This window comes from Opisthorchis viverrini, assembly GCF_000715545.1.
Source record: "Opisthorchis viverrini unplaced genomic scaffold opera_v5_10, whole genome shotgun sequence".
NCBI classification, from domain to species: Eukaryota; Metazoa; Platyhelminthes; class Trematoda; order Opisthorchiida; family Opisthorchiidae; genus Opisthorchis; species Opisthorchis viverrini.
This window is the reverse complement of record NW_008751666.1, coordinates 2,946,543-2,969,568: the sequence shown is the minus strand read 5'-3', so window position 1 is coordinate 2,969,568 and position 23,026 is coordinate 2,946,543. Positions and strand designations below refer to the sequence as shown.

Genomic DNA, 23,026 nt, shown 5'->3' with positions numbered 1-23,026 from the left:
AGTTGTTGGAGCGACACTGTCTCACTTGGTCCAATGTTGACGCACGCAGTTGGGCCTTGGTACGGGGCTGCGACGCGCTGCATATTGAGGGGACCTTGCCTGTCTGGCCAACATCTAGCAGAGGTGAGGATCTCAGTAGATTTCGGATATTCAGTGGTTGCTTTCGGGAATCTGACCTTCCTGATAATTCTGATAGCAATCACTTAGGTAAACATATGTAACGGTTGCTGAACAAGACACGACGTCATATCTCATTAAATACGCTATATTCAGTACACGCTAACATCATATGTTTATTTTCTTTTGTCTACCATGCCAGGTTTATTATATTTATTACTTATTATATTAGTTTTTCAAGCTTTAGAATACTATTTTCTCATGGTTTTTGCGTATTACATACAAAACATTTATCACATCATGTACATCGTTTACTATAATAAAATATATAATATATCCTGTATATACTAGGTAGTAGCTTATAAATTGATGTCATGCAAATATACTTATGAGCAGTGTTATTACCAGGAAGCTCAGAGATCGCAAGGCTTGCAAGACAATTTTGACCTACTTGTGGAAAATCCATCATTAGTTTGTCGATCACCATGAGAAGTGTGCGGATCCGATTGTACTGTCGTGCCGATTCAGCGACCAAGGCACTAGTGGAATTGCACAGACGCCGATATCGTCCTTCATTAACCTGCTCCCAGTAGACAGTTTCGTGTTGCTTTAGTTGCAACTGGAAAACGTACTGTTAAGAAGAGGAGACGTAAAAAGCGTCTTAATTTAATCCGATATTGCGTGCTCTTGAGAGTGTTTACGGAGAACTGAAGATGCCAGCCAGTGCATTTTTCACCTTATAACATATGATCAGTTATCACTCATGTAAAAGCTGATCCGTTCGCCCACCTTAGAAGCTAACTGTGAAAGTTCCGTCACTATACTCTGAAAAATCACCAGTGCATAGATGTGGCAACAAATATCTTGCAAGCCCATTCCTAGGCGAAGAGAGCAGATCAGCTGCTACCTGATCAGCACCCAGTGAACTAATTCAGGCATCAGATATGGCACCAAGGAATAGGATAAAAGCCATTCAATAAAAGGCTCAACATTATGGTGAGTTAGATGATATCATATGCTACGACTACATATACGTCAGGAGTAGAAGAAGACCAGATAATACCCGGTGCCCGGGAACTTTGTTACAAAGATCATAATCACGCGAGTGTTTTTGGTTTGGGCTCAAAAGCACGTTAGCTGATTGAAACAAGGAATTTTTTCTACTTGTTGGTGCGCGGTGCAGATGTAGCTTACCAGCTAAATTACCCCGATTTTACTAGCTTCATTTGTACTACACGCCTTAACTTCGGTTAGAACCAGGAAACGGCAATTTAGCATCAAGTACTACAGTTCAGTGGTCACAATGAATAAATAGCTCAACAAATAGAAATATCCCTTAAAAATCAGTCTGGTCAAGTTCGATAAAACTTCGCTCCGTGTCTTCCTCCACTGAATGATACTCTGCGCACATTGTTGCCTAACGAACTACGTCTAGTCAGTGTATATGATGAAGGATAGCCTGTCAATATTTATTATGACATGGCCCATTTAAAAGCCTTATGAAAAACCACACGGCAGCTCACTAAATTTTTCTACTTTGGATAGTAAACTAGCCGACACATGAACCAGAAAGTGTGATATTTTTTCATGAGGAGTTGTTTCTCTATGGGAGACAATATCGTTTTGAGTTTGGCTGCAGCAATCGTTTACAGCACACAAGGGTGAAAGTCTGGACAGCACATACAACAGTATCTGATGAATTCAGGATTCAGTTTCCAAAAATCTCCCACTTTAAAGATTGGGTCACTTGGGAGTAGATCACAAAACTCCGATTGCTAAGCACCCATCATCAGGATCATCGTCACAGCTACTGTCATAGTCATTGTCGTTGTGGTTGTCTTATGATCACCATCAGCTGTCAACCCGCTTTTCTGTCAGTCGGCCTAAAACCGTTAGTGTTCTTAATCACTTGGAAAATGTTTAGAAAACAATTGAGGAGTCATCGTTCCAGAAGAGCTTGGAGAAAATAGATAGTGTTGTCAGTGTGGTGTTTTACGCATAAAAATTAAGACCGAATGTAACTGCCTAGCGAAAAGCGAGATTTCCGAGTAAACATAAATTTGTCGAAAATGTTTTGTTAATCGACAGAGTTCTTTCCAATAAATATTTGAAGATTTCTTAAGACGGTGGCTCTACCACAGAAAGAAAGAAGTGAAAAAGATACTTATATCTCACATTAAGGCTTCCCAAGGTTTTCAATTGTTTGACCTGTCAGAATTCTCATGATTTTCGAATAGACACCCTACATAGTGTCTTTGATAATTCAAAGGTGGCATCCGGTTAGGACGTCCTGAGAAGTGACGGACACTTCCGACTTCTTTCCAAGGATTGCACCCCTCTGAATACATAGTGCGGATTTCATTCAGCACACTCCTACACACTCATTACACAATTATGACAGTTATATTGAGATTTCCCCGTGAAAAGGTTAGGACCTTGGAACCTTAGAAATACAGGTCTGGGTTACACATTAGGGGTATAAGATTTCTCATCCATTATGTGAGAAAACATGTAGCAAATTTTACCGCGCATATTTTCAACTGAGTTTGCGTTCCACTGTGGATCACTATTTTTCGTAGAGCTAAATATTCACTCCGACGATTAGCTCATTTTTGGCTCGTTGTCATGTTGCTTTCAGGATTCAGGTTACTTCAACTGTCATCAAACCGGAAAGCACTTGTCCAAAAAGTGCACAAAAATGTTTACACGGTCAAGATATTTTCACACAATACTGTGGACATTGTTCCCATTACTGGCAGTTCCAGATTTGCAGACAACAATCCTCACCATTTGTTTGTCGTTAGCAAGACACTGCAATTTCTCAGTGAGTTCATCCATTAGTTTCTGCTCACTTTCGAAATCCTGGCGTTTCGAAAACAATTCTTGTTCCAATTCCACCAGTTTCTCCTCCAGTTCTTTGATTTCCGTATTGCAGTTATTCGCCAACTATAATTATTGGATTAAATCAAGATCGGTAAACGTACATGTAAAACGACCGGCACTTGATGTCCGGCAAAAAGAAAAAAGAATGGCTTCTGTTTCCATTAAACATGAACCATTATTGCACATACACACTGAGATCGTGCAGGTGATTACTAGTTGAGAACTGTTAATTATAATGCGTGACAAAAGTTTTAGGAACATTTGTTTTAGGAACCGCCTCAACTTGTCCTCAGAACAGTTTCAGTCCAGAAATATGCATTTCTGCATCAGCCTGTCGCTCCGTTCCTCAGCATTACACTTAATTTTCGTTATCCATAACTGTCAATGCATCGTCCGATGTGCTAACTATAAAATGAAAATCTAACGTCTATGAAATTTTTTAAATAACGGAGTGGTTGAAGTGGAACGTAAATTCGGAATGCGTGCTTTTTAAGACGTCCAATAATGTGGAGTTATCCATAGTTGCCTCATAAAGTTATTACATGAATTACACATGAATCTTCCAACTCTAGATTCTACAGGTCTGATTTTTTACAGAAGTTTTTCCCACATACATCACACTTAGCTTGGAAATAAATTGAAATTTGATATTGGAGCCAAAGATAAACATCTGGTCACTTCTCAGCTAGCGCCTTTTTTCATTGTTACCCTAATAGGCTGCTTTGAGGTCACTGCTGTACCGGTCGTGTGTTGGGTTCACCATGAATGGACTTCTTATCCGAGATTAGAGTGCAGCACATTACTGACTATGGATCCCAGTAATTTTGGATGCATTGTCTCTTATCTGTGAAATCTCCCTCATTCACTTTACACTGGTCCCTACGGTCACTCGAAAAAATGGATCTGTTTGGTCGTTGGCTTGTTCGCTGAACTGGGCAATTTGGTTGCAAACGTTTCATCACCAATCGAGGTGACATCATCAGTGCGTAGTTGTGCGTAGCGGTGGGTAAGTGGTTGTGCATTCAGTAGTGTTACGTGTGTGTTGATATACGTGCTGGTAGCCGGGGATGACCTTTGACCGCGATTAGTTATTCTGTCGGGCGGTTCCATTGGTTGTTCTTTTTATCCCGTGTCCTCATTCGCCGATGCCCACGTGACTTTTCAACTTGGCATCCCTCGCCGTCGTAGTCTAGTCGATGTTGGAGTGACCTCTGTCCTTCCGAGTTCCGGTTGTCACCTTTATTGATTTGACTCCGAGGAGTTCCTTGTTTCTTCGTTCCTTGTTTCTTCGAATAATGGATTCACAAACGAAGAAACAAGGAACTCCTCGGAGTCAAATCAATAAAGGTGACAACCGGAACTCGGAAGGACAGAGGTCACTCCAACATCGACTAGACTACGACGGCGAGGGATGCCAAGTTGAAAAGTCACGTGGGCATCGGCGAATGAGGACACGGGATAAAAAGAACAACCAATGGAACCGCCCGACAGAATAACTAATCGCGGTCAAAGGTCATCCCCGGCTACCAGCACGTATATCAACACACACGTAACACTACTGAATGCACAACCACTTACCCACCGCTACGCACAACTACGCACTGATGATGTCACCTCGATTGGTGATGAAACGTTTGCAACCAAATTGCCCAGTTCAGCGAACAAGCCAACGACCATCTACGCTACCTGAGCTACCGACGTTCTCCTCTATGAATCTGTGTAAAGTTCACTGAAAAAGTGTAATTTAAAAACACCATTCCCCGGTTTGTGGCTTATTTTCATTCGTAGTATTAATAAACTTTCAATCCCATTTTTGACTGCGCTGCGAATACCTCTCTGGTAGACGCAATCAGAAATGGTGCAACAATTATCAAGGGTAAGATTTTTAGTAAATCCTGATGAGTTTAAATGCCATTCGTTCGAGACAGACTGTGTAGGTCCTGAGGACGGTAGTGTAATCAGATCGTTAAACGCTCAATAACATAGGTTAACAAAAATAACATCAGTCAATCTAAAACAATGCTGATTCAAGGTAGATGGCCTCATGTTAACTGGCCTCTCCGATAACAAGGGCACAGGTGAAGGTCATAAGGACCGCTCTGAGTTTTCATTAAGTCTATATTACTAACCATTTCAACCTTGTTAACAAGTGGACTTTAACCAATAAAACTGGCACAGTTACCCCGTAACTATGGGTTGCTAATGTAAGGTGACTTGGTTTTTGGAGGACTACATCCGGGAGTATTCCTTCCGTAAGGTCACTAAAGTTCTATAAGTTAAGTATATGCACTTTGGATGGGGCTATATAAAGCCGGTGACGTACTGGCGACAAATTGGTGGATGAAAGTAAGTTCATCTAACAGGATATTTTATGCGTGCCAAGAGCCAAGATGAAGAGAACAAATCCAGTTGGAGGGTCTGCTGTAAAGTAGAAACGGAATGGTAGTACAGGAGTCACTCTAGTGATACGGCACTTTAAAAACGTTTGTTTGACTGACCAACATGACCAACTGACCAACATGATCCAATGAGTTTTATGTCAACTTGGATCCAGACTGCCAGTTATGGAGAAGGCTCACCTGCTTGGTACCCTTGACCTTTTTCTTCAGTTCTTCGAGATGTCGCTGTGCTGTGATGCGGAGATTGGCTCTGTTTTGCTGGTGTCTTTGTGTTTCAGATTGCGCCACAATAAGTTCGCGTCTGTACAATATACAACACCATTCATTAATGTTCACTCGTAGAGGAAACCGATGTGCTCACAAAATAGCTTATTCAGAAAACTCTGCAGGCAGAGGTGGTTCTATCAATCAAACTAACAGTTTTGTAGCCACCAGCCGATGCAGCAATTATTTTACTGATATATTAGCTCGAACATTTGGCTTATTACACCATTGGCTACTACGGTGCTCGTAATGATCTTGTAGAATACTGTCTGAGTAGCCTGGCTCTGCAGTTACTAAGCCATCCACAGTTTTCTCATCAGTTTTAGAGTTTAGTTCCCTTGTCAGCTAGAACATGTAAAAGGTCACTAAAGAAATAATTTTGAGTTTTTAAAAGTTCTAATGACAAAATCAGTGGTATTCTGATGGCACTCGTAGCTCAACTGTTACTTCTTACTTGGTCAGACTTGAACGCTGTAGAGACTGAGAAAGCTTACGATGAGTTTCCCTACCAAACTTTAGCTCTAACCATCACACTATCTGTCCTTGTAAATCATTGACTTGAAGCAAGCGAGAATGATGAATCACATCTTGGTTTGTATCTTCAAGTTGTTCAGGCAAAAAAAAGCTGAAAAAAATAGAGCTTGAGAACGCGGTATTTCTGTCCCAAAAGAGGTGTGGCATAATTGAACGAAATTAGTCCAGCGAGGAAAAAGTTTGCTCTAGGGAAGGAGAAATATAAGCTACATAGTACGTTCCCTCAATATGAAGATGCATTGAAGGATAAAATCTTTGCTGTACCTAAAATCACTGGACCTGTCGGAAAGGCTGCCACCTTTGACGAGAAAATTTGCAGATAATTATGCGCAGGCACATAGGAGAACGAACAGTCACAGGATATTTTCATTCAGTGCATTCGCAGGAGTTTGCAGGACAAAGGGTTGCATCAGAACAATCGAGCCGGCATAGGTCAAAATGCTGTGCTAGAAATTTGAACCTTAATTACGAGCCAAAGAATTATGTGTCTGTCTACCCGTCGACAGCTTCCGGCCCGGATACCAGACGTAGTTTTCGACTGAACTGCTCCAGGCGCTTCAACAAAATAGAAATCGCCATTAAGATCAACCAAGCTTAAGTAAGAAAGACCATGGCGAAACAAAGACCGTGAAACAGACAAATCGCAAGTGAAATTGAAGTACCCCAGAGAAGCTTTTCAACCATCTGGAGGAATAAAAGATATACAGACCACAACGCAACGCAAATTGCAAGCGGGCAAATAATATTACGGATGAGGTATATACTGATTGAACAACCACGTGAGAGGATATTAGATACTTTCCAAAACTATATAGGCGGAGCTCAAGGAAGAAGAAATACCCAATCAACCGCGCAATGACGATGTCTCCTCGACTGTGGACGAAATATTTGCAGACCATTGCCAAACTTGGTGAATAGAGAAACGGTCATCTGATCAACCCTCACAAAATCCACTCGGGGTACCAGTATTACGACACACTGTGCTAAACAAATGTATTCTGACAATGAGGAGATATCACCGACGACAATGTAATATAATTAACTTGAGAGAGATGAGTGGTTACTGGAATGAGTAGTCCGTGGCTCATTTACGGACTCAAACTTCATTATGTAAAACTCGGGGCGGAAACCTTTACGGCCTGAATTGTTCAGAACCAAATGACGTGCTTCAACGCCAGACTGGAATTTTTGGGGCCGAAATTTCTGTGAAAATAAGTTCCGGATGCAAATAAACTGAGTCAAATTATGTAAATACTGTTTTCCTGGCATGTTTTGTGTTAGTTTTGGAAAACTATTATATTGATTTTGTTTAGTATCTCGGAAGTAACAATTGAGTAAGTGCAGTAACACAAGAGCTGGCACATACTCACACACACTAAGCAGTTATGATGTGTGGAATAACTTGAGGCCAAGGACAACAAAGAACAGTGACATAGTGACCAATTTACTATTGTCATTTGACCCTCGTTGAAACATTTCTGACCACATGTGGCAGATTTGCTGTCGAGTAAGCAAGAGCCGACAACCCAGTCAAAATATTGTGAGCTTGAAAATGGATATTTAGAGTGTTGGGTAGTAGTTCATTCCTAGGTTTTAGTACTGGTAGTTTTCCATACTCAGGACGCTGTTGTTTAACTCAAGTCTTCAAAGTGGATCTATTCAAACCCGTCAGAGGCCTCACTGGAAAGCAAACTGCGTAGAATCTAAACCAGCAGACCTACAGACACGCTACGCAATTCGCAAAAATAAATTGTGTTGTTCTTTCAAATATCCGTGTTCTACGTTACCCAACTTAGGCTACTGACTAACTACCAAGAGAACTAGTAATCTAGAACGGGGTGTTCTTTTGATTCCATACATACTAGCCCTTGATGCTTCATAATAGCAGACGCTTTGCTTTCAGGCTCGCTGTTGAAAACAAACCTCCGGTATGAATTTTAAATCCGGTTGTGTTCAACTTTAAGGCACCTGAGCTGAGTGGGGTAAACCGAAAAAAACATTTTGTGACAGCACATGGCTAGGTTTCCCAATGCCATTTTCCGCTGTGGTTTGAGTTGATCTAATGGTTAGTCACCTTCAAGTTGATGATTACTTTCTGGTAGCACATTGTACTTTTCTTAAAGTTCTGACTAAGGAAATTCAGCGTAAAGTACGAAAAAACGAATTCATCCTTCATGATGAATTTCTCCATTGAGAATATATCACTGAGCGGTTTTAGCTTGATCTCCTGTAACAATGGACTAAATACTGTCGGAATTCACCAAATTTTCGGCAAAAGCAGCTTTTCTGATTCAGTTGGTATTGTTTTATTGATAAGACGCTTACACAGTGTCACGGAAAGCCGTTGCCATGACAGCATTTATTGTCTCAGGTATGACGCTGGCCTATCACGAGCATTATGAAGTGACTGTATCTCTAAGTGCTCAACCGGATAATCTGGACAGAAACTAACGGTACAAGTGCCTTCGCTATAAATCACACCTCAAAGTAATATACATAAAGTTTAAATGTTTTTCATTCCATTTCTTCCAAATATTTGCTCTAAACAAAGTGAAACGCTGTGCTTTGTACCTTGAGGTTTTGCTTGCATCGCAGTAGCATCTAGAAAGCCATGAAAAACAAACTGCTGGAGTAAAACACCGCAAGGAAAAGGACGACGAAACCGTTTGAAGTAATACGCAAGAAAGCTTGGCTTTGTACAGTAAAGTACTCTTCCGTTGAAGATGAGTCTTTAGGTTTGAGGCGGTTTATGTGCAGAATTCAGTATTACATGTAGTTATGCATTCACCCCGGTTTCTTAACTGCTCACCAGGTTTACCGTTTGAGGTTATAGAATTCCTTTGGAATTCAGATCTGTCAGTATTTCTCAGAGATGAGCCACAATAGGTGTGATGACATTTCGAGTGGCCAATCAGAGACATCGTATGAGTGCATGTAGACTTATATCGATCCATTGGGTTGATGAAAGGCCAAACTGCGATTTTATATGTTTCTGTATCTGGATTCAGTCATTTTGAGCCTATCGTAAGGTCACACTGTGGGAACTGATGACGGACTGCATCACTTGCACGATTGCCCCAATAGTAGTTGGCATCTTGGTGGAAACACAGTGATGAATTAGGCAGGTTTTGCCGCCAAACGTGGTTTTGCTGATCAGTCACTGAAAAACTGGGAACACATCAATAAGGCACTTATGATAAACCATTCAAATGCTGTAGTGAACAAATACGTTTCCTATCATACTTTTTAACAATTCAGATTTTACGACTTTTCCCATCCCGCAAGGCAACTTGAAGGACTTAGCTGTAGGTTATTCGAACTTTCCGTCTTTCGCCTTCTTTTCTAACCCCCATATAATTCAGCAACACACTACTTGCACTTAATTTCTTCTTGCCTTGGCAACCTCATAAATCCGTAACCAGCAGAGCTAGTGTTGTGGAATTTGTGGAGTCGTTTTGTAACATTTGCTTGGATTTGAGCAATGAATGATTGGAGTCAATGAATATCCAGAAACGTTCAAGAAGACGCGTTCAGGAGGAGAAAGATGTCCAGTTTTTGTAAATAAGATGCATATGAGTTTTGCTTCCCTGTCCAATGGTCTGTAACCGGTCAGTTGGCATTTCCTAATAAATATCTCCGCAGCAAAAGCCTTCTTCATTTCACTAGTACAATTCTCTTAAAGTACGCATGAACAGACGAGGGTTGTTTTTGTTTAATGATGATGGAGTAGAGGAAATTCTTGGTCAGCTAGGTGCGGGACGTATACCCATATTTTTCAAATGATATGTAGATGACTGACTGAGCATCCTAGCTGATTTTGCTAGATCATTAAGGTATTCGCCTAGCGACTTCTGGTTAGGTGGAATCAGCACTGATTTACACACAGTCACAAAAGGACTAGAATAACAAGCTGAAATATTCCAACACTTTATGAAAGATTCACAGGGCCGCAAACAAGGCGACATCACGTGACGCGTTGCACGAAGGCCACGCAAAGATTGGGGAGATAATAGTTCTTCTAACTGAAAGCACATTGAAAACCACAAATTCACTGAAGACTTACTTGGCCACGGACCGCTCCAAAGCTTGTAAAAGTTTCTCCTGCTGATTTAATAGTGAGCTCTTCCTGACTTCCATTCGGTGAATCTCATGTCTCATCACACTCATTTCGCCTTGTCCAAGACGACATTCAACGGCATCCTTCGTTTCCTCACATAGTTGAACTTTCTTCTCCCAGAGCATAATAGTGCGTCTAGGAGTCAAATAGAAAACGATTTCGATTAAATGACCTATTACTGGGAAGCTGAAAACCAGATTACATTTGCTTCGCTAACAACAATGTTGATAACTTTTTGAAAAGCATTAAATACGACTTGTCCGTCACAAACATGAAGAGAGAACTGGGGAATGGGATGGTGCACGACGCACCGGATATATTTCGCTTTATAATTCTGGTATATACATAAAAAATATGAAGTAAATAGATTAAACTGAATATGCGTCTTAATTTTCGGGATCTTGAAAACATGCCAATCACGGCGCGAGTGCCAGCGTTATGACCAGTTTCTTCATATATGATTGCCATGTTCCGGTAGAAATCGATCTACAAAACTACAACACCTTATCGTTGGTGGTCACGGTGCGAAACGCCGCTGTCGAATCAAATCTGGGTGACCTTACAAGGTTCTGAAGGTGTGATTTTGGGAAAGTTGTCTCCAGAGTTGCAGTCCCTAGTAGATGACCGATTGGCCTCCAAAACAAGGGCCAACTTCTTGAAGCTGAGATAACTGCTATCGCAACCCCATAGTCTTACTATACTGCACAAGCAAAACATTCTCCTTAGGTCCATCCTACTGATGGAAGCTCTCCTCAAAACTAACAAAATGGTTGGTACAAACACTGAAACCTACATCTGAGATTTAGTTTCCATTGAATGTTCAAGGTTGGACAGGTTTTAGGCATTACATCCTTGTTCAGGGTGAGACCGCCTAAATCACGTATGGCTTTTTTTCATGCAATTGATATTAACTGTAGAATAAAAACAACAGAGGAGAAGAAGTTTTCCCATTTGTGCATGATATTGCTTCCGAGTTCCAGGGTCGGAGACACGGAAAGTTTGAAGAAGTCGCCTTCAGAAGCTCGCTTGTCCCTGTCCTAGCTGATCTATCCATGCCAAATTCTAAGAGCAAGTTGGCTACACAGTTGAACCTAAGAAAGCTGAAGACGGACGGATCGATGAAGATTTAATTGTAACAACATAAGTGCAAAAAGTATCGGAGCTCTTCCAAGATCTTACCACCACCCATCCAAATATAAAGTTAACACCTTAACACTAGATGAATGACAAAATTGCCTTTCTCATTACCCAGCTGGCCCATCCAGATGAAGCACTTCGTGAAACAGTCCATCAGTAGCACAATCGGACCTATCAGTACCTCCATCCAGGAAGTTTTGTGCCGAAGCGCTATGGCATGTTTACTAAGAACGCTACTGGATAGCTCAAAAAGAAGTTGAATGAAAGATACAAGCGATCCCGAGGGTAGTTCACTCAAATGAATAGCACTGGAATTTTTAAATGAACACATTCTTCAGGTTAAAAAGGTGCGGATCTGTTTGGTCCCAAAAACAGATTTCACGGTTTTGAAATGCAGAGGATACGACATTAGTGGGCTGATAGAGCGCCGTTCGACCTCGGCTAATAAGCGATCCAAGGACACTGTCGAACCAGTGGGCAGCTATACCTCTGTTGTGGAGGTTCCATTACTTCGGTACATCATCCGCAATCTTATGTATCGTTTTAATTATTAACACTCAGCCGCCTTGATAGGAATGAAAAGCAACTTCGACTCCAACAATGAAACACGCCCCAGCTTGGGTTCAGCAAACCAAAATACAAATTCAGGTTCGGAGGTGAGTGTACGACTGACACCGGCTTTATCTAGAGTCCTTTATTTTGATGAAAGTGGACGCTGCATCGGTCTGGCGGCTGCGTTCCACAGGACCTTAAGCTGTAAAATACCGTAGTTTACTCAATCTACTGATACGGGAAGGTGGAAGCCGAAATTACAAACAGAACCGATACGTCATATCGTTTAAACTACTCTGATGGGTGAGTCGGTTCGCGCATTCTAATGATGGATACTGTTGTTCATTTTGCGTATTTTTCCAATGGTGTTTCGTGATATACACCGCAAAATGCATGCGGCGTGTTGTACACTAACTCACATCGTCAGTGTGCACCTGAGATGTAAGCTTTGCGGTGTGTCAGTAAAAGGCAGTATTCTGTCTCCAGAGATATTTCATCTAGAAATTCAAAGTTTATAGCTTGCTAGGCCCGAATAGAAATGTTGCCAACCGCAATCATAAACTCTGAAGCCTTATAAGTCATCAATTCCGAAACATCTAGAAGCTACTTCAGACGGCATATCCAAGTCACCTAAGTGTCAAATAGTGATTTAACTCTGAAATGTGAGAATAGTCTTTTTATTACCACAGAATAAATGGCGTTAATTTCTATGGCGATACGCCCACTGGAATAAACTAGTGTGACGTTTTTATAATAATCTTGGGTATTAAGGACTGGAATATGTCAATAATAAATACCGGAGTCAAACTGCATTCGTTTACACAACATAACAATAGTAACTGCTTTTTATGGATATTGAGCCATGCGGAGAGATCCATCTCCTGGCATCATTACTCGAGTTGAACGCAATGCGTTTAATTCTTGTAAAAGAACGTACTCCACTTCAACCAATTCGTTGAGCATATCTTCTCGTTCTTGTTTTAACTCGTCCAATTTACCCTGAAGTTCTGCCACCTCCATCTCCTTTTCACGAAGCATACGCACGAAATCCGTTTCGGCCAGTTTATTCTCATTAGTCAGGTTTTCTCCAACCGCCTTTTCTTTGGCAATCAACCCATTCAGCCTGCCAGTGTCGTTCTGCAGATGCTTTAGTTCCCGCTCTAATTCGGCTTTTTCTCGTTCCTGTATTGCAATTTCGTCTGTGGGTTGAAGTGAACAAATGGGTGGTATTTGAAGCGTCGCAGCGTCATTCGCCTAGTGTTGTTCTCTTTATCGAGAAATCTTTATACCAATGGATATTGTTACGACAAAAACTCTTACGGCACTTTTAAAATGCAACAGAAGCATCAAAGTGTTAAAATGCCAACCCGCACCCATTTCACTGACCAATATTTTACGTAATTTTGGTCGTATATTCCACTTCCAAGGCTCTTTAGCTTGGCTTGTTTCGAACGATTCACAAAAATTGTTTCCTTTGGGACCATAACCTGAACCCTCCGGTCATCCATTACCCGCTTTCCAAGTATGTCCTGTCGGCCTGGTATTAAAACAATTTACTATTCTAAATGGTTCCGTTTGTGTGCGGGGGGGCATACTGGTGAAATCACTCAGTTTCATGATCGCAAACCAAATTGCACCATTCCCCCAGTGGGTTTGCAAAGAAACTCGATACTGAGTAAAGTGGACAAACAATGTTTGCGACATTCAGCTAGTTCTCGATCCATCACAGTACCCTCCATCGAGCATCCATTCACCGGATGCCAATGAACTGCAGAGAAATTGTGGAATTTAACGGGAACCAAATGGTGTCCATATATTTCTGACTTATTCGATTAAAAATCTATTTGTCAACGTCCAACGCACATTTATCAACTGCCATCATCATCATCCACTGCACGCCTCTTTGGCTTTCGTGCTTGTCACAGTTTTTGACTGAACACAGCGGACAGAACACTAATGGTGGGCAGTTGAATAGGTCTCAAAGCCGGGAAATCCAAATGGAAATCGTCCACCAATTTGGTTGCTTTAAAAATTGCGCAACACTAGCATAACCCCCGTGTTCCTTTAGCATTGTATTGAGCACATGCTTATCAGTCTCAGGTGTGACGCAGCAGGTAATCGTCAATTATGGCTCGAAAATTAAAATTGCGTTTTGTTTATCCTAGGTTTGTAACGGCTCGAACTAATGGGGGGTAAATAGATTTAAAAATGGGGTTACGAAAAATTAAATGTCAGCAAGGTGTGTCGGTGGTGCGCTGATTTGGTGTGCCAGGCTTTTCAGCCTCCTTCAACTTACGGCATAAAGTGTGGCAAAGTAAATACATTCAAAGCTGTCCAACATCCTATGTTAAACCGCTACAAGGCTTTTCAAAAAACCAGTATGATTTCCTGAGGATTACCTGAGAAAAACACATCTTCATCCCAATGGTCTTCAGGATAGAATCAGCAGAAGTACTCAAACGGTTGAAAGGCAAGCAAGGCAATAAGATTTTTCACATACTAGTCACCTGAGAGAATGACTTCTTTGTTAGCTGAAGTTTTTCGCTGTCGAGAAGACCCAAAGATCACATCCTAGTCCAGAGAAAATTTCGCTTGCTATTAGCTTCTCACATGTGTTCAGATGAGCCCTTCAGAAGGATGAACTCATACTTAAGCAAAACCTCAGGCTGAAATAAATGTCGCTTCTTCACGTTTTTTCTAAAATGCAGCTTCGTGTACTCGACATTCATTTGGACCCTCATAGGGGAGAACGAAACAGTCAAACGAGTAGTTAAATATATTTATCTTGGAATGACTTTGTATTTCACTTGTTGATACCCGCTCTTCATCTTAACTGAGTTCAGCGGATCTCATTAATGCGGGTTCCTTAGTTTGGTCCATGTATTCAGTAACATCGGAATGTGAGTCATATTGACTTTCCACAGTATTTGTGTAATTTCACTGTATATGTGCGACTGATGCCTCCTCAAAACCGGTAGTATTGGCGAGAGTCGGAAAACTTCAACTGGTCTTAAGGAAATGTCATTATTTGATGAGTGCAAACGGCTTGAGAGAAAAACGGGATAGTCAAATTGATGAGCACAGGTAGTCTGAAGCAGAACACGGTCGACTAAGCCAATGGACGGGTGAAATTGGGTCACATGAGGCACAATGTCAAGCATACTGTTCAATAAAGTACGCATAGACGTGAATCTAGTTGTCGTGCGCTAACACAGTGCGTACGGTCTTTTTGAGATGGTTTGTAGAGCTCACGTGGGGATTGGAAATGGAACCGAACAAAACGTATGGAGTCATTAATGTAGGCGAAACAGTCCTCCTAAGTCGTTGGTGGCGCATAGCTGGTAAAGTAACCTTAGAAAAGGTACATTTCACCAAGATAGAATGACCGGTTTGGAAGCGGGGTGACAACCATGTACTGGAGGATGAAGCTGCGTTTTTCAAACGAAATGTAATTTCATTCACAAATGTTCCATGAGGGCTGATGCAGTTGGACTAACTAGTTACTCTCTGAGTCCGACAAAGAAGTGTATAAGTAAACTTCAAGTGTAAAACCCTTGAAAAGTTTGTACCTTGAAGCTCAACGTGGCGGAATAGGGTGCAGTCGGTCCACGAAATAGAGTTGTTGACAATCTAAGGTATATGACACTTTTCACTCACTATCCATTCTCAGCTTTTTTTGAGCCAGGATAGTCAACTGTTTTCGCAGCCGTTCCACCATCTTTGTTAAATTGTCACGCTCGTTCATCTGACGCACTAATTCATTTTGCTCTTTCAGCCATTGCTGTTCCAGTTCGCCAATCTCCTCTTGTTTTGCGTTGACAGCTTTCGTTAGGTTGGCAATCATCGCCCCCAGTGGTCCCATTTCCACACCCTAGAAATGAAAAGATTACTTCAAGGAATAGTGATCACGGCAAAAACTGAAAAGGCCACTCACTGCTGCATCTCCCATGCACGGGATTCAAATTTGTGTATGACATCAGTCCCTGATATAGGTAATCTCTTCACCTTACGGGCCATTGTGAAAAGACCAACACAGTCGCTTGCTAGCGTTTAGCCTTAGATTCTCATTGATGGTGAGCTGTTGGAGCAAGTTTTGTCCCGAGTGAGTGACAGATGAATTCAAGGATTATGCAAGGAATGGAACCCTCGAACACTTGTCGTTCGAAAATATTAGTTCAATCCATAGCTTACGGATGTAAGTTGCGTTGCTATTTTCATTGTATCACCAGTTACTGAACTAGGTTAGCAGCACTGACTTTGAGAATATCGCCGGAGTCTACAAAGGCTGTGACCGATGAGATCGATAGTGTAGCTGTTGAATATGTGTGCTGGACTCCTTTGACTAATGTAACCAGATCGTCAATGTAAACTCATTCAGTGTGCAGATGCAACTGCCGTTAATGAAAGCAATAACCATGGTGAGATACTAAATAACATTCGGAAGTGGTGTAAGTTTATGACAAGAGGACATTGACCTGTTTTTCGTCATAAAACAGTAAAATGGTCCATACTTACCCCGGATTCTTGCAAGAGACGGTCAAGTTTTTTGTTCAGTAGATCTATGGCACCTTGTTTTCGTTCCACCATGACAGTGGCATGATGGATCTCAGCTTCCAACTTGTTAATTAGCCCGTTGCGTTCTTGAATTTCTCGCTCGACTTCTTGAATTTTCTCCTTTATTCTCTGGTTTTCCGCTTTTTTCACCGCCGTAGCCAAATCGTCCCTAGCGATTTGATTTTCCAGTTGGGTAATCTGCGTTAAGATAATTGTGTATCGCAGTAATTTGAAAAATGCTTTTAACAAGAGTGTTCAGTGGCTAGATGGGCTAGTTGGACGTCAATATATTCAAATTGATCTCTTTCTTTTTGTATTGCATTAAATACACATGAAATAAGTTAACCCGATACCAGACGGTGGTTCTATACATTTCAGGCAATTATGCTTAAAACTAGATCCAGTAGAAGGGTATCTTCGACAACCCATATCTATTTCACGTGAAGACGAATAAGAGTGTGGGGACTTTGGCTTGGCCAGAAATTCAGGGCTTCATAGGAACTCTGAGCAGAGAACCCCTTCAATAAAATTGCAAAGTCCTGTGGCACACAACGTTTTTCACCACAGCATAACGTAGCGGTATGTCGGCCTGTGTGGTATCATGCCTGGAGCTGACGTTCTATTGTCATAGTCCGCTCTATTCTGTTTTTGTTGTCACAATGTGCAAATATTTTCGCGTTTTCGAGGTTACATTTGTGTCCTGTTTCTTCGTGTATGGCGACAATTCGTAAGTAGTAACGTCTTTTTTATACGATCACATATGTTCCTACAAGTTTTCCGAGCATAGAACCTGCTCTGGTTGTTACTGGGTTTTGTCAGTTTTCTATGAAACCTAAGATCAGCTTTTTTAAAGAAGTACTTGGTTTTTGGACTGAAAGGATCCCATTGTGATATAATAGTTTTACTGTCAGTTCAACATTGTTTTGAAAATATTCCTCTGCCATTTCTTTTTCACCATTGTCTCTGCTGAAAAGTCTTATGCTTTGGTATCCTTTTGACAGAATTACTTGTATATTCATTGTTTTTAAATATTCTAGAAGATGAAGTTCTCCCTTTTTCTCAGTTTTGTGGTGGTGCAGCGTTTCTCCGCTCGTCTTCTCCGCGCTTCTTGCGACTCATTGAATGGTTGCTATTGCCGTTCGGTATTTGTGCCGTCTGTATCAGCTCGCCGTTCCTATGCTTCAACCCACCTTCTTGTCCACCTAAACAGTCGTTCCTTTCTAGTTACATTTTAGGTTTGATATCTTCAAATCTGGCTTTGAACAATTCGTGTGTATCGTGTACTGAGTTTAGTGACAGTGACAAAAATGTCATCCATCCGGAGGATCCACAATTTTGAATCGCGGATTGGTAGAATCATGCGCTCTATTTTAAACACTACAGCTTCAGCGAACACTTTTGATACTGATGATTTCATTGAAGTAGGTTTGAGCCACCGAATGCAATTAAAATAAATAAAACGGCGTCGGAAATCAGAATTATGATCCCCTATGTAAACTAGTCCTTCATTATTGACCGATAACCCATTGCTTCCATTATTGTGTTGCGCCACTGTCGGATAACTGAGTAGTTGCATCTGCTATAAGAGCACATATAAGCGTTCCTCATGTAACCTCACTTCTATGACGAATGTTTTGCCCACATTGAGTTTTCAGGTTAACTTAACCCCACACTAATTAAACAATTTTCGCTTCACTGCAAAGTGGAGGAATCATGTTCATCCCTACAGTTTATAACAGCGATTGTACTCTAAAACACTAATGTTTCTCTGCTGTAGAGCAGTATTATTTGAGTAACATAAAGCCGTGGAATGGAAAGAAATAAGAGAAATGAGTCCAATGCTAGCCATTATAAATATCCGAATGGCCCACATGTTCAAATGTCAATAAGACAATCTAGGTACACTGACGGTATGACCTCCGCCAACACCACCTTTCAACTCCATTTTTCATCAAGCACGCAATCTTACCTAAGGTAGTTATGTAGTGAACTACACCGAGAGCACTGAGACTCTTCAGGAAATTCTTCATTCTTTTCGGTTGGGTCATACTTTACCGGACTCTGTGTAAGGAGTTAAATCTTCCCAAAGTAGACGAAAACTCAGCAATCATTAATGCGGAATACAGTCTTCAAATGGAGCTCTAGTGCACACTGGATACGTGGTCTCCACTGGAGAGAGCAGCGTAGTTAAACACCTTGAGAAGGCGAAAGCTGAACTGTTGTACAAAGAGCATTGCAACAACTCACCTGCGTGATGAGCTCCCGACTTTGATCTTGAACAGTTACGTTCAGCTTATTCACATATTGCATTGATTTTTTCGCCGTGAGCCTGTTACGTAACTCTTTGTTAATTTTATTTTCCAAGTCGGCCTTCTTCAGTGTCTCCTTCTCTATCTGCTTTCTTAGGGTATCGACAGTGGATTGATTAGAAGCCAGTTCCTGAGGAGATAAAAGTGATCAAAAGTGTATGGTATTGTGCCAAAATCGGTCAAAACGTGGACAGCTTGTGCTTTTTATTCCAAAAGCTTTTAAAGATATTTTTCAGGGGAAAAATTAGAAGTCTACAAATTGGAACTTTGTAACGTAATGACTGCAAAGTTGTTACTGGTGTAACTCTGGATACTACTGATGAGGTATGCCAGTAGTATGTTTTCTCGTAAATCCTCTTCGCGTCTCTTGAAAGCGAGATCTGTAACTCTTTGTTAATTTTATTTTCCAAGTCGGCCTTCTTCAGTGTCTCCTTCTCTATCTGCTTTCTTAGGGTATCGACAGTGGATTGATTAGAAGCCAGTTCCTGAGGAGATAAAAGTGATCAAAAGTGTATGGTATTGTGCCAAAATCGGTCAAAACGTGGACAGCTTGTGCTTTTTATTCCAAAAGCTTTTAAAGATATTTTTCAGGGGAAAAATTAGAAGTCTACAAATTGGAACTTTGTAACGTAATGACTGCAAAGTTGTTACTGGTGTAACTCTGGATACTACTGATGAGGTATGCCAGTAGTATGTTTTCTCGTAAATCCTCTTCGCGTCTCTTGAAAAGCGAGATCTGTTACGGAATTTGTGGAGTCGCTTTGTAGCATTTGCCTGCATTTTGGTAACAGTCAAGTAATATCCAGGAAAGTCCGGGAAGACGCATTTAAGTAGAATACGTATATTCAGTTTTTGTAAACAAGATGCATATGAGGGTTTCGTTTCCCTGTCCAACAATCTGTAACTGTGCAGTTGGTTTTCCAATAAACAGTCCCGCAGCAAAGGCCTTCTTCATTCCACTGGTATTAATTAAGATAAACAAAAAACTGTTGATAGTATCAACAATTTCCTTTACGCCAAGAAAGTTCTGCTCTTGGTGAATTAAACCAACACTCGGCATAAACGGAAGTTATTACATTGATGAGTAAAACAAATTGAAAATTCAGACATACGCCCGGCCCTACACTTAAAGGAGAACAGATGACTCACATGGGTCAGCGCTCAATTTGACCTAGGCAGCGTTCAAAATGTGGACTATATTCGGATTTCGCTGAACAATGGATAAATGTTCCAAATTCACCACTTTAGGGGTGGATGCTGGCTGATATACATCATTTTTATATTTTCTCGGATGATGTGCTTATATAACTTCCCTTATTGATGCATAGTAGTTTCAGCTTTTGACTTTTTAACGAGTTGAGCCGTGAAACATGAGCGATTGTGTTATCCTCATTTTGCGTAATCACGCTGATTGTTTCTTTCCGGTTACGAGTTGGAAGTGGGTTTTTATAGCCCCAACTAATATAACCTCTCCACTAGAAACTGCCTCACTGATCACTGTAATTCACAGGTCTGTCCGGACCTCGTCGCCATAGGTTTTTTAAATACCCAGTACGTGTGAGGCAGTATAGACAGCGTCTACACAGAGGAGACAGCCGTAGTTAAAAATCTGGCTTAGATTTTGCGTTCGCAGGTTACCTTCCAAGCTCGGTGAGCGAATAAAGGACCAACTGCTCAAATCCGTGCTGCGAATTTTTATCCCAAGGCTATGGGCAAACCGAGTCTAGTCTACGACGTTCAGCTGGGTACTTATTAGTTTCACATAATATTGGAAAGCTCGGAAACGTTTTACGCAATTCAGCTGGTAGTCAGTAGAATGACTAGCTGTTAAACGTCACTCGGTAGTTCGACTAAAGCAAAATTTCGAATTGCCTTTACAAACGCTATGATATCTTGAGTGGAATCGCAACATGCACACAACAATAGCTGCAAAGCGACTCAATAACCATTCTAGGTAATAACTGGGTACTATTGTAGTTGCGTCAAACTGTGACGCAGACGATCAGTTAAACTCCACGGACAGTTCGGGTAGTGGAGTGGCCGAAGAATTACAGAGGTTTGTTTTTCAGACACTCACTCACGTGTTATTCAGGTGATAAAGACGACACTCATGCTGCCTGTTCTGTTTCATTTGTAGCCCACGTGATAGCATGTGGAAGTGTCAATCGAACCGTTAGCCCGGTCACAATCTTGTCGCAAATGTTGTCTGTTGGAGAACCTGTTACAACTACTTTTCTGGTGGTAACTGTTCTTGGAAGAATGACACAAGATGGAATTATTTGGAGAATACTCTTTATGATAACTCGAAAGCACGCAACAGTTATAAGGTTGGTGAACGGCCGAGACGATGTTGCACACAAGGGATCAAAGACACCTACATTATTAGTATTAACAAGGACGGAAACGTTCAAAGTGTCAAAAATCCATGGTTCGCATCCCTCATGCTGTTCTAATTCATAGAACTTTTGAAGAACTTTATCGAGATTGTCTTCAAAGGTTCAAACCACGTGATTTCGCTGTCACAGGTACCTTGAATCAAGTGAGCTGTGTGACTGCAGGATAATGGTACTTGAGCACTTTTGTGTAATAAATTTACTGCTGTTTAGCCGGTGGCCAACTGATATGCCTGGTGTTTACCTGCTAACCGGAAAGTCACGTGTTTGAATCTCTCAATAAGCTGGTGGGATATGCGCCACCGATAGTTCTCAAGATGAATGCAACCACTCGAGATAGCTGGGTGGTAAGGACTCCGTTTGCCGCCAGTATAATCCACACTCAATACTTTACAGCCACAACGAGCATAGAAGAGTGATCAACTCACCACAAGAGGCACGATTCGTAAGGCAGCTGTACCTACAGTTTTCAGTTACCTATCAAAATAGTCGGGGGATTTGAAATGATGGAGGCTTTTTATATTTGTCACCTGGAAGTGACGCCAAGACCATCTCATTGAATTTCTATTTCCATAGAAGAGTGCACTGCTTTCACGTACGATGAATCCGTTGAGGGATTTTTTCAAGAGTGAATAAAATAGATAATTTTCACAACGAACCGACTCTAATTTATGTAGTTTCAAGATCAGGTATTACACCATATGACCTGCACATAGCTGAAACTCACTGACTGTGCCTCAGACAAATTACGTTCCGTCTCCTGTAGCATCCGAGTATAGGTACTGTACGTCTGTTTGTCAGCTTCATGTTTCGTCTGAGTCTGGAGAATCTGTTTCTTCAGGGTGTTTAAATCGGCTTCATTTTTGTTAACAAGCACAGTTAATTGTTCATGCTTTTCCTGTTCTTTTGCGATCGATCTTTTATAAGCCAGTTGTTCGTTGTCTAGGACCATCAGTCGCTCTTTTGCTTCGCTGAAATGTATGAAGGCAAATACTGAAGGATGATCTAGCAACACTGCCTATTTACATCGTGCATTGGGTGTTTAAGATTGAGGCTAAGGTGCTGTAACAATTATAATGCGTAGCGATATCCTAACAAACAAATAAAATCTTTATGTGTTGGCATTACTCCGTGTGTTATTGCGAATACAATCAGCGTGCTTGAGTTAACATGTTAGCTGTTAACTAAACGGCTGTACCTTAGTTACGATGAAACTCACCCCCAAACAGCTTGGTATTGGAAATGTATGTGGCAAATGAGTTTGTAGGAGATCACGAAACGCTTGTGTGCTGTCGGTGCTACTCGCCTTCCAGGGTGAGAACCACGTGTCACTATACCTTTGTAGGAGATCACGAAACGCTTGTGTGCTGTCGGTGCTACTCGCCTTCCAGGGTGAGAACCACGTGATCCTCACTATACCCGGTTAAAGACACTACAAGCTATGGCTGCCAACCGATGTCAGTGGCGTTCTTGTTGTCCGTTTCTATCCAGATCGCCTGGGCGAATGTCTTGAGGTGTAGGCACCCCGGAATGATTGTGGTAAGCTAGCACTAAATCCCTTTCCGGCCACCTTTAATCTTTTCTTTACAATAAGGCTTTGAAATAAATCATGGTTGTGCGGCACTGAAGCATCGGTGTTGAACACTGGTGTAATGCTATCGATGATGGTGATGATGACGATGATGATGATGATGATGATGATGTAGTAGCCACAAAAATGATATCACAATTGGATTGATCAAATAGTAGTAAAAATAAGTTTGAATT

The 23,026-nt window shown here is 41.3% G+C and overlaps 1 protein-coding gene across 1 annotated transcript in view; it reads right to left on the bottom strand.

Annotated features, from left to right (window-relative positions):
* The window catches only part of T265_00999 (hypothetical protein), a gene marked incomplete at both ends in the record, with an annotated part of 39,327 nt that overhangs the window by 2,546 nt on the left and 13,755 nt on the right, over nt 1–23,026 (bottom strand). The window contains 9 exons of the mRNA XM_009164914.1: nt 569–736; nt 2,905–3,063; nt 5,580–5,700; nt 10,261–10,449; nt 12,941–13,202; nt 15,661–15,874; nt 16,519–16,755; nt 18,805–18,996; nt 21,987–22,230. Coding sequence (XP_009163178.1) covers nt 569–736; nt 2,905–3,063; nt 5,580–5,700; nt 10,261–10,449; nt 12,941–13,202; nt 15,661–15,874; nt 16,519–16,755; nt 18,805–18,996; nt 21,987–22,230 — 1,786 coding nt within the window. The remainder of the gene's footprint in view (nt 1–568; nt 737–2,904; nt 3,064–5,579; nt 5,701–10,260; nt 10,450–12,940; nt 13,203–15,660; nt 15,875–16,518; nt 16,756–18,804; nt 18,997–21,986; nt 22,231–23,026) is intronic.